The sequence below is a fragment of the Serinus canaria genome, chromosome 3 (genome assembly GCF_022539315.1).
Source record: "Serinus canaria isolate serCan28SL12 chromosome 3, serCan2020, whole genome shotgun sequence".
Lineage (NCBI taxonomy): Eukaryota > Metazoa > Chordata > Aves > Passeriformes > Fringillidae > Serinus > Serinus canaria.
Genome location: NC_066316.1, coordinates 11,159,400 through 11,172,305, shown reverse-complemented (window position 1 = coordinate 11,172,305; position 12,906 = coordinate 11,159,400). Strand labels below are relative to the sequence as shown.

General features: G+C 37.7%; 1 protein-coding gene across 9 annotated transcripts in view; it reads right to left on the bottom strand.

Moving 5' to 3' along the window:
* Nucleotides 1-12,906, bottom strand: part of NRXN1 (neurexin 1) — a 668,036-nt gene that overhangs the window by 358,056 nt on the left and 297,074 nt on the right. For all 9 annotated transcript variants that reach the window (XM_030236511.2, XM_050972677.1, XM_030236512.2 and 6 more), the window contains one exon: nt 1,576-1,698. In XM_030236511.2, coding sequence (XP_030092371.1) covers nt 1,576-1,698 — 123 coding nt within the window. The remainder of the gene's footprint in view (nt 1-1,575; nt 1,699-12,906) is intronic.

The window sequence follows — 12,906 nt, the reverse complement described above, 5'->3', positions numbered from 1 at the left end:
ACAAAACAAAAATTCTCACCACTTACACAACAATAAAGATTTTCTTTGTAGGAAATGTGACATTCATGGAACTAACAGCAGATTGCCCACGTTTAAAGCTCCCTCTGCTCCTTCTCATACAGCAGATTCCTCCTCATTAGTAGAGGAGGCCCCAGATTGGCCCCACAGATTTCTACAGGGAGTTTAGGAAGTTTTAGGACTTTTTTCCCTCCAAAATATTGGGATGAGTTTCTCCTTTTGGATTAATAACATTAAACATTTGTGCATTATGCAAATGCAGACAAGTTCCAGCTGGAAGAACTGAGAGGGAATTCAAGTCAACTGGCCATTTTTGGATGTACTTACTGGGTTGTGGAAAGAATACAAATATTGCACCAGAAAGCTGGACCCAGGTTATGTAACCTGAAGTATTTGTAAATTAGAACTCTGGCATGAGGAGCCCAGGAGTTGAGCATTTGCATCTTGCACTGGATTTTGATCTAAACTATTTTCTCTATATTAGAATCTGCCTTGAGTAGCTGTTGAAGCAGCAAGATTATAATATTTTCTTATACTTCCTCCTATAATATCAAAAGAAAATAAATTGTTTAGGACATATTCATTCTTGAGCAAATGACCCTGGGCATCATAACATACAGAGACTTCAGTGCTGGGAGATCTATTGGTAATTTCTGATTCTAGAAAATATGTTCTTGCAGCTATATGAATTCTTGTTCTACCAGTGACAAGACCCTCAGTGTTCTGTAGAGGTGAAAGGGGATTATTAAAGAAGCTTCACTCCTCTTTAAAAAAAACCCAAAACATTCAACTTGTTACCATTTTAACAAAGCTTAGAACCAATGATAGAAGTTGTTTAATGGTAGACAAAACCAAAGGATAATTCTAAATAGCTAACAAAAAAATTAGGCACATTATGCTGTGCAAGGAATCAGAAGTCAGATAAGTTGCTCTTAACAACATGCATGTGAACATTGTCTTGTACAGGACAAAAATCAATGTTCTCTATTAACATTTCTGATCATATAAATACAGAAACACATTTCTATCATCTGCTAGCATGCATGCCATTTTTTTCTTTCTCCCGCCCCAACTGCTATTTTAATATTTGAGAAAAACATGCTGCCTAATATATAATCATTGAGGACAGTTGGTGCAAGATTCAAATCACAGTAGAATATCCATAAAATGTTTATTAAAGCAGTGGCTTAGAGTTTAGCCCTAACAATGTGTTGCCAAAAGCATTTCGCTTGCCTTCTCATTAGTGACGTACTAAATCACTTCTCTCCAACCACTGTATAAAAACATTCATTTAAGCCAGCAGGAAGATTTTCTTTAATTTCAATAGCAGCGTTAGAGCAGCATTAATAGCAGGTGTAATAACACTCTGCTTGTACCAGCATCCTAAGATGTATAACATGAATTTTGAATCTTACCCAGGAAAAAGGAAAAAAAGCATGTTTCTCTCAGATAAAGCCATTTTGCTCCTGTAACTTTTTTTTGTTTGTTCTGTTTTTGTTTTGCTTTGTGTTTCCCCCCCCAGCAACATGGAATCATGGAATCACAGTGCCACAGTACCTGTCACAGCCTGCTGGTCATCCACCATTAACTTTAAACCTTTCCCTCGCCGCACCACGCGCACTGTGTGCCACTCATTGTCATTGAGGTTATAGCCAGCAAAAAGGGTTTCTGGGCCTTTGCCTGTAGGACATGCCAAACAGTCATTATGCAATCTTTAAAGCAGTTTACATGTGAACCTCACAGAGAAAGAGAGAAACAGAGAGACTGGCTGGGCAAATGTTAAAACTCACCAAAAGTCACATCAAGCAAGAAAATTACCGAATATAAGCAAAACATAGAGCTACTATGTGCTGTACACTACAGAACTATTACATTAAAACACTTCTATTTAACTATGTAAACACATTGTGTATGCACCAGGTTTTCATAAATGGGCACAGTCAACATGGATTTAATTATTCACTTTTCAATCTCATACAGGTCTTTAAGAAATAGGATTAGTGAGCCAGAAGAACTCCAAGTATGCATTTACAAGACTGGATTTTTGCTCCTTTATTAAAAATAATTTGATGGAAATTAAAAAGTGGAATGTGTGTGTGCATGTGTTATATTTTTCTTAATCTATGTCAATTTGTCATCTTCTCTGTTTGTTTAGCTTCTGTTTATTAGGACTTATCAGAACATCATCTATTACCTGATCTAGATGACTTGCTACTATTCAGATCCAGTACCTTCTGCTGTTAGCAGATCTTCAAACCATGTTTTCTTTTTTCATTTCATGGATATGGGTTTTTTGGGGTTTTTTTTTGTTTGTTTTTGTTTGTTTTTGTTTTTTTTTTTTTTTTAATCTGCTATTTCTCAGCAGTACTGCAAACACTTTTAATGCAAATTCTGTACATAGCAAAATGTACTTGTGACAACCAAAGTATCCCCAAACCTAGGAAAAAGGATACCTTTAATGCCCAGGAAAAGATTTCTCCTAAGAAAAGGATTATAGATATTGTGCCTTGCACTGTTGACCAAGAGAGAAAGAAAAATCTGACTTTGTATTTTCATTGATATGAATAGATGGTAGATCAAGTGCTGCAAGAATAGATCAAAACTCATGTGGTGACTGTCCAAAGGCAAAGCTAATCTGCTATAAGCAAATCACATTCTTGTAAAACAGAGACCTTCCTAGCCTGTGTTTTAGTTCCTGTGGCAGAATAAAAGTTGCTGATAACTTAAAGTTGTCAATTAAATTCTGGACTGTGCAAAAGAGAAACAGAGCCCCTGCAGCTGGTCCAGAGGAGGGCTACAAAGACAACCAAGGGACTGGAGCATGTCTCTGATGAGGAAAGGATGAAGGACTGGGTCTCTTCAGCCTTGAGAAGAGATGACCGAGAGAATATGTACAGGGAGGGGCCAGGGGATGGACCAGGCTCTGCTCGGTGGTGCTGGGCAGTGGGACAAGGGGCAACAGGCAGGAACTGAGGCTCAGGAAGTTCCACCTGAACATCAGGAAGAAGTTCCTCACTGTGCAGGTGGCAGAGTGCAGGAACAGGTTACCCAGGTAGGCCCTGGATATCCCCCCTGCCCTGGGGATATTCAAGAACTGTCTGGACACACTCCTGTGCCATATGCTCTGGGATGAAACTGCTTGAACTGGGAGGTTGGATGGGATGCCCCACTGTGGTTCTTTCCAGCATGACCCATCCTGTGATTCTGTATAAGAGACCCATAATAAAATAACTTTTGACACAGAAACATTAGGGTTACCCTGAGTCAGACCATTGCCTCCACTGTGCCCTTCCAGGTGACTCTATCCCATGTGTCAGTCTTGCTCTGAAAGGGACATGCAACTAGCTCTGAAACTCTCCCACTTTTCTCTTGGGATTCCATTCCATCCAGCACAGGCTAACTGTGATGGGTGAGATATGCTAATAAAATCAAAGCCTAAAATCAAAGCCTCTCTGACTTCAGAACTACACAGAAGGAAAAGGACACTAAGATCTTGATGCAGCTGTTCAGCATATTGGACAGTTTTCATCTCAGATATTTTCCATCTTCTGTCAGCATTTTTTAAATTGCTGCTGGTTTATTGCCCTGCTTTTACATGCAACCTTTGCTATTTTGGGCATGCCAAGGGATCTCCAGGAACAAAAATGCAAAGCAAAGGCAGTGAGACTCTCATAACACTGCTTTTCTGTGTCTGTGTTGACACCAAGCTAGGAAAGGTGTTCAAACCCAGCAGAAGCAGGTGATTGGGGTCAGCTAACATGAATCATTCAGCTTCTCAAACGGTTTCTTTCTTTGACAAAAGAAAGACCAATTTTGCATAAAGCTTAAGTGAATAATATTCTTTTTGACTGTGCTGGTATACATGCAGTGAAAAAAACCTAAGCAATTTATTTTAGGCCCTTCAGTGGAAGCAATTCTACTTAGATTTGGAGACAACAGATGGATTATTTTGTTAAAAGCTGAAATAGCATAAGTAACATCTTAGTGAGAGTCATTAAGCCTGCCTAGGCTTACACCATTTAATAATATTGTAAACATATTCATGCTTATTTATCAGTCCAAGCTTTTTTTATTTTTTTAATTTTTAAAATAATTGAACCACTTAGTCTCCATTATCTTGCTTCATGTCTCTAAAAGACCTGAAAGCATATGCAATTTTAATTTACTCTCACATTTACAACCCTCTGTAGTGTCTCTTTTGTGTAAAGGTGCCTCAGTGTATGCTATTATCAAATCCAACTTGGCTGCTCACATTTACAGGCAAATCTATCTATTCTATTTTAATGGCTGGGGACTTGTAAACTCTTCCTGTTGTAAAATTAAATGTGTGCTTTCCATCAGTCTATTTCCCTTGCAAGAGTACTCAGAATAAAAAAAAACAGGTCAGTCAGAACTCCATGAAAGCTGCCTGTTCCCACTGCACACAATCCAAGAGAGGACTAAGGGGACCCCTGGTGAAAGGGCTTTGAAAAGGACAAACCTTGGTATGACACACCATGGGAGCAGGGCACTGAAAAGAGTCCTGCCCTTGGACAAACTATCCACCTGCATGGAAAAAAGGCCTTTCCTTCCTGGGGCTGATCTCTAACAAAGAAAAAGGGCTTTGATAGTCACAGAAGGTACAAGAAACTACAAAATAGCCAGGCCCAGTGCCCAGGGTTTGTGGATCTACCTGTCCCGTCATGCTGCTTTTCTCTGTAAAGTAGGACAGTTTCCCATGGCAGCTGAAGAGGGAGATAAGAAAGGATGGATGCTCACCATTCCTGTGCTAATGCACTGCTGGAGCTGACTTCCTGGCCAAGGACATGCTTTCACACAGAAAAGCAGCAAATATGATTGTGAGCAGAGTATTTAGGAGAAAATTGTCTAAATGCTTAAACACAAAACAATGTAGGAATCCATGGATACCACAAGACTACCAGAAGAAAACTCTTAACATACCTTGTTAAATGTCATTGGCCAACCTGAAACAGAGTTCATATTGGTCCTTTCCTTGCTGACTTTCAAATGTATTGACCTAAAATTAATTTAAACATCATATTGAGATCATGCAGAATCTTCTGCCCTGGTTATACTTCTTATGGTGAATGTACTGTAAATTTATATCTACTAAATCATTGGCTCTCCAGTTTTGTTCTGACTTTACACTGATCTGACTTCACTTCACTTAAATCACACCTGCAGAAAGTGCTCTTAAATCAGTGCATTTGAATAAGATTTGGCCTACTTCCACCTTTGTTTTTTTTGTTTTTTGACAAAGGGTGTTATGGGCTTTTAAAAAAAAATTGTTCTACATCTCCCGCAAGAAGAAAAGCAAGAGCCCCAACTAAAAGAGTGTGTGTATATATAAAAAATTGTGTTTTACACAGACTGATATTATTTTTCCAAACTTATGTCCCTCTACTCCTATTTCCCATACTGTCCTTCCTCTGGAACTCATCTGTCTCTTTCTAGACAGGCCATGGTTGTTTTGCTTCAACCAGCACTTGCTCACTTTCTGATCTACTGATGCTCTCAGATACCAAAACCTTAATCATAAACCTTTTCTTTCTGAGACAAGATGCAAACTGGAAAAAAAAAAAAACCATTAATTAACTCCTCTTGCTTAAGTATGACATTTATTATCAACATCTATGTTCAGCTCTTTTCCTATTTTTAAAGGCTTAAAAAACTACCAGATTTTATGCATCCTTAGAGAAAATGGATAGTACCAAATAAAAGATGCAGTGTCACTTTTATGGCTACCACAGTTTGCTCAGAGTCCATCATGCCAGTAAAATTTCCACATCCATTTAAAAGCAGATAATTGCTTGTACAAACACCCTTTTACAAAGCAAAATGCAGACTGTGCAGTCAGTTGATACAGGTACAAATATTGATGGTGAAATTCACCATGAGCTAAGAGATATAAAGCCCCAAACATTCCCTGTTATATGTTTACTTTGGCATTCAAAGCTGAGCTTACTTTGTTGTCAGCATCTCAGCTGGAACTTAACAGCCCTTTCAAAGTTAAAGGAAAAAAGTATGAATCTCCCAAAGGAAAAAAAAAAAAATCTCATTTCCAGCACGCTGAATATTCTAAATTTTCTCTGGAGATTCCTTTTCTCTTTACTACCTTGGGAGGAGCTTATTCAGCCTAACTCAAGTGCTGAAGATTTGCTGAATTCCAAGCAAACAACAAGTCAATCAATTAACTTTAATATGCACAACTTTCCTCTTAGAGAGATCTATCCTGTGGTACTTTACTTTTTAACCAACTACTTAAACAAGCTGATGATTTTGAAAGAAGATACTAGCTCTTGCATTGTACTGAAACACGTTCAAAATGAGTTATCTAAATTTGTTTCTCATCATGCAATCCACCACTACTAATTAAGGCATTTACCAAAATGCTTGGAGCATTCAATTCTGCCATGAAAATAGATATGAAATATAGAAAGAGGCACCATAAACAGAGATTAGCAAGGGAGACTGGGTGGTTCAGTGAATGCTGTACTAACCAGTGGAACCCAGGCAAATCACTACTATTTATTATATTAGTCAGCTAAAGAAAGATCAGAGTTTTCAGCCTGGTTTGCTACAAGAAAACTGTGCTACTAAAATAGAAACTGATAGTACAGCTATCAGTAACAAGACAAAAAGACATTTAGACAAGAAGACAAAACTCTGGGACCAATTCAGTTAATAGAGAAAGTTACTTAAGGTCAGGATTGTCAAGATTTCAGCTGAAATAATAAATATTTTAGGGTTCAGCTTGCTATGCATAGACAGCTGTGTGGCTCTGAGAGACACCTGAGTGTCATTGTAAATACCTGGTGCACGACAAGAGGACTCTGTGCCATCTCAGTTATCCTGCTCCCAGAGTGAATTTAGCATCCCTCTAATCTAGGCTTCTGTTCCAGCTCTCAGCCAGACTCACAGTCACTGTGCAAACCTCACGAGGCATCTGCATTGCCAGGCTGCAGCACAAAAGGTTCAGGAGAGATTCCTCCAGAGCAGGAACAGAAACACAAGACACACAGGGTAAGGCATCTTAACCTTCACTGTCCTTTCTATGGCTGGCTGCAGAAATATTGCTGGTCTTCCAAAACACTCATTAGCACAGCTGAGCTTAAAAAGTCAATTAATACAGTGAATCAACTGTGTTTTGAAAGACTGTGCTGGTGTCATCCCAAAATTCCCTGGATAAACGTGTTTCTTGCTAACAGAAAAGTTACCTTGCTTTTTAAACATTAGAAATGTGTATCAGGTTATCATTTACAGCTAATTCATAGGTAAACTTAAAAAAAAAAATCTAATTGCAAGTAAAAGACATTTTGTCCACTGTATTTTCTCCCCAGCAGACTCATATGGAAAATTCCACAAGAATAGCACATTCACTGCATTGTATCAAGGAAAACATATCAATCTTGCATAGCTTGATCCAACTGCTTCAGCCCACAATAGTTTTATTATAGGCAAAATTGCTTTTGGCAATTTAGGTAATGTATTGGAATTTAAGGATATTTTTATCCCTTTTTTTTTTTAAACAAAATTTGACATTTCAGAAATTAAAATGAAGGAGATTGGAGCTGCTAATATCATTCATCAGCCTTCATTGCAGCTCTACGACAGATTTGCTCATATTTCTTAGAATAACAAGAATATAATATTAAATATTTCCATCTAGGCATATCTATATTTCTCATAAAGAAATGTAGAAAGCTAAACAAGATACTTTTGAAAATTCTACTGGCTTCCCCTACATGGCCAAACTACAAACAGGCTGCATTTAATATAGATCTAGTTCACTAGGAAGGAGAAACAGCACAGACAGTGAATTCACTGGGGAAGAAAAACCTGTGGCAGGATATAAAAATGACCAATCCAGGAATCAAGTACCACGTCCATTTCTGAGGGCACAGAGTTTTCATTTGTCTGGTTCTTTGCTCTAAATTTGCTTCCCTGACCATGGTCTGAGTTGCCGTGCATTTTCCTCCTGCCAGCTTTGCCTTTCTTTTGGAAACTGTTTAATTTAGGGTGCAATATCACACATACTCATCCATTTATGTGCTTTTAAGCTGTGAGATATTCACTGTGACACAGCTGATGTCTAAACAGAGCCAGTGGATCCAGGTGGGAAGGCAGAGCACAGGCAGAACCTTTGGACTAAATTAAATCTAGAGATTCTGCCAAGAAAGGTGCTGCTGAGGAGCCACTGTCTTGTGAAAGTCTATTCTCTACAAATAGAACCAGTACTCAATTTCAGCAAGATGGAGAAAGAAAGAAAAACATCAGAAAGCAGTAAACTTTGGAGTTGCAAGTCCTGGCCTCTAGACTTCCCTGTTGGACAAAAGGATGTGTAGAAGACAGACATATGCTCCCAAAGGTCAATAATTTGGTCTACACTAATCTGAACTGTATTTCCTGAAAGAAAAAAAAAAAAGGGGGGGGGGGTGGAGTTGCAATAACAACTCTCTGTGAACTCAGAGCACATGAGAGGATAAAATTGATCTTGTTACTGCATTATGACTTATCTTAGAGACCTCTCTCAATATATAACTTCAAACATTTATGGCTTATAATTAGTTCCATTTTAATTTTGTTTTGTAACTCATCTATCTAAGCAAGTGAAACACAAACAGCCCTAAGGACATGTAATTTTCCTTTTCCTTAGAAATAATGAAAGAAAAGGATCTTTTAAAAGCAGCTAAACCCAGAAATCAGCTAGATCCCTCTGTTTTTAATAAGAGTGCAGTTTCTCTTTCACACTGCTCTCTGAGGATTGTGACTATCAGAAAACGTGCTAAAGGTCCTAAACGTTGTATGAATCCACCCCAAGGCTCTGAACTAAAGCAAAGTCAATGAGCATGAAAAGATGTGGTTGTTGCTTTGTCAGCTCACTGCTGAATGCCCTGAGACATTTTCAGAAACCATGGTGAACCTGACAGCTGCCTTTGCTGTAGGTGAGGTGAGCAAGAACTTTCAATACCTGGCAGTCCTATGCTAATTTAAAAAAAATGTAGTGCAAGATAATTTACCCTGTATTTACTGCAGGTAAGGAAATGTGCACTTGCAAAAGTTGTGCAGCTTTACAATCACACTGTAAGGTCAAATCCTGCCTTGGATGAAGCTAAATTTTTTTAAATACACTCAAGACTTCTCAGTGTGGGTTGAAATTCACCAGATCCTCTTCCACAAACTACTTGTGTGGTTTTAGTAAATCTTAATTTGTTTTCACATTAACCTGACATGGCTGCTATAATGAAAAATTCCACAAATTTTAAGCTGAATATGTTTGAGCATTTTAAGTCAAAATTAACACAAACACTTTAAAGTCAATACCTTTGACTTCATTCTACCTAAGCTACTGCTGTACATTAGGAAAGCAGCTATTTCACAAGCCTTCTATCCCATTTAATAACTGAATTTATTTTTCTTTTAAATATCATCCACCATAAGCTTGCTATTGCATGAAAAAGAAATTGGGAAATTTTAATCCCTTTAAAAGACTTAAATTCTCCCATGCAGGATTTTTGCATTACACTGAGCTTTCAAATTCTGAAAGCTTGTTTCAATGGAAAATTTAACAAAAACTTTGTAAAACTGCTGGAGAAAAGAATGGCTAGTTCATCTGGAGTTATTATTACTTTTTCCACCTCTATAAAAAGAATAGGAATGAAAATAATGAGAAATTATGTGGAAACTTCTGAGCTCCTATGCAAAATAGTACTAAAACTAACATTAACCCCCAATTTTAAGCAATATTGAATTTCAACTTTTTAAAAAAATAAATATTAATTGTTCAATGTTACTTTAATGGTAGCCAGAATCTCTATTATTCATTATTTCTGAATAAATTCAGAGTTTTATCAATCCTACTGATTTGTGAGATGTGGCTTAAAGCAGGGGAAAACAGAAATGTTAAAACAAATTTAAGTTAAGTTTCTCCTTTCCTGAAGAAGGGTTTGATTTTTACCCTAGCAGACTCACTATTCTGGTCTTGACAAGCAAACCAAAAGACCCAAACTTTAAAAACCACAGAGACAGAAACATCCATTTCTTGTCATGGATTTCTAGGAGCAGCAAGAACATTCCTCTAAGTTTTCAAAGGAATGGACTGGGCTACACCTGATAATCTCCATTTCCTTAGACACCATCTTTACAAGTTACTGCTCAAATTAGGTGCCCAGAGCTACCAGGGGAATTTTGCTGCCTCCTCTGAGCCCAGGAGATCTGGAGGAGTTCTGACTTGGAAGCAGGGTTTCACAAGGAGATGGCTATGTGAATAACTTTTAAAATGTGGACCTTAACTGATGTCATTCAGCTGATAAACAAATAAACAAATAAGACTGAGAGACAGCAGTGCTCCAGGCAACAGATGCAGCAGATCTCCAAGGGTACCCTTAGGAGCCTGAAGAACCTGTTCTACCTCTTTCCACTTACACCCAGTGAAGTAAAAGCAACCTCACTTACAGCAATCTTTGTAGAAAAAGTAGCCACACATTTGATTATTTCTTTTTTGTTTGTTTGTTTGTTTGTTTTTTTTTATGGAGAGAACTGGAATAATTGTTGTATATTGGCTAGATTATAAGTGACAACAGGAAAAAAAGAGGAAGAAACAGCTTTGCCACATTAGCCTTTCTGACATTGATATTGACTGTGCCCATTCATATCAAAACCATGGCTGTCAAAACTCATTACATTTTAAAATATAAGTAAGCACAACTTAAGTATGCTTATCCATAATTTACCTTTTGATGGAAAAAAATTATCTTTATGTTTAGTTAAATTACCATAACAGGAAAAAAACCCATTTAAATATTTCCTTTTACCCTTATATCTCACATAATGTTCTTAAGAATAAGCAGATTGAAAACTAGCTGGCATAGAAAGGAAGAGAATTTTGGACTGTGACTTTATTCTAAGAATAGGCTCCTCTTAATTTACAGGTGTCTTCATCCCAAAAGCAGTTGTTATAAAATAGTTACAAGTAAATCTCACACTCATATCCTTTATTTGGTGGTTTTGTTTTTTTTTTTTTTGTAATTTAAATGCTGAATTATAACATTTTGCCTAATTAAGAATAAAAATATTTAAAGGTTTATTATTATTATTTAACAGTTTTAAAATATTTTTATAATCATCATGGATCAAAAAAAGCACAATTTCTTGACACTGCTTATTCTTGGATATTTCTAGGCAGACATGAGTCAAGGCAGGAGGACTAAAATAGACATTTCAGATTGTTTTCAGAAATCACAAATGGATGAACACAAAGGTTTTTCCCTGCTCTATGATCAGCCTCCACTGACTTTGATGGCTATACTCTTGCATGCCTGAGTGGAAAAGCATAGCTGTAGTACATGGAGCTGTTTCTAACATGGAGAGGATCTCTCCAGTGCTCTTGTGCCATTTATCATCTCTTTGGGGTTGTGCTCAGCATCAGCAAGTGACAATTTTTTATGTAACAAAACAAGTGAGCTCCTTGACAGAAGTGCCTACTTGCACTTTCTTAAGGTGCGCTCTGTATCTTGATTTACGCAATTTTAGGGAATCAAGAATCCATGCTGCTGACTTTCAGAGGTGGTGCTGCTCTTATTCCCAGCCAATTAGCTCGTCAGCTGGGTTCCTAAGAGTCTTGTATCATGTCAGTGGTGGTGGCAGCTGTCTCCTGCTAGCTGGAGATGTGAGAATGCTTCTTCCCTCCTGAGCAAACGCCGTGGGCCTTTCCTCCCAGGAGACAGCAGACTTGTTTTCAAGCTGCTGAAATGTTACACAGCAAAAACTGCAGAGACAGGTCAAAGTACACCAGCAACCACAACAAAAATTCAGCAGGCAATTTTTCTCTAATATTCAACAACTGTGCTTAAATTTTGGTAAAACTGTAACTCCTTCAATGGCAGCGAGCGTGATTGCTATTTTTCACTTCTGATCCAACTTCCACAAGTCATATATAAACAGTTCATGGCATGTAAGTGAAAGATGGAATTGTTGACTTACCTATTTGAGCTTTCTTTTCCAGACAGATTTTACTACTAGTGAGAAATGCCTTAATGTGCAGAGTCAGAGAGGAACTGTTAACTAATGATATTTTATCTATGTACATGCACTTCGCTCCCTGGAGGAAAATCTCACAGAATATAAAATGAATGAGAAATAACACCACAGAATCAGTATAAGCTACATGAACCACAGCTCCCTTTTTCCTTTAACTGGTTTTCCTCATTCCATGTCTTGGTCTTCATCGTGTGTCTTGTTGCTTCAAGACTGCCTAGACAAATAACTGCTGAAGAACTCTTTGCACACTTCCCAAAGGGGACTGCATCTCAGAAAGCCAACTTTATCTTGATGTCTCAGCTCAACAGAGCAATATCTCCTTTGAAGTGACTGGTCTGATGGATTGAGGCCTAGAAATCAGCTGGAAGGGAGCATAAGTTAACCTCTTGACATGTCATCCAAAAAAGTAATGTGCTTGGATGGAAATTTCAGCAGCTACCTGAATATAATTCATTAAAGTTATTGTCAAGAAGAGATAATAAGGAAGCAGTTATGTGGTTCCAGTAATAAGCTACTGAGTGCTTAAAATGTTATGATAGATGTTTCATGCATTTTAATAGACATAAATGCAAAATGTGCTAGATACAGAGTAAGTGCTTTTAATATAAGTAACTGCTCATCAGTGACATGCACTGGGTAGATGTTTTTAATGTTATCAGCTCTTCAAAAAAAGCACACTGAGAAATGAATTACTGTTCTTATAACATTAATGAAGAATAATGTTGTAGCTGAGGGCTTGCTAGGCTCCTTCATCAAGACTGAACTTTTGAAATGCTGCCTTGCTGCAGAGGAGTGAAGCAAGGATAAACGAGGCACCTTTCTGGAACAGCCAGGGAGCCATTAGTAAAA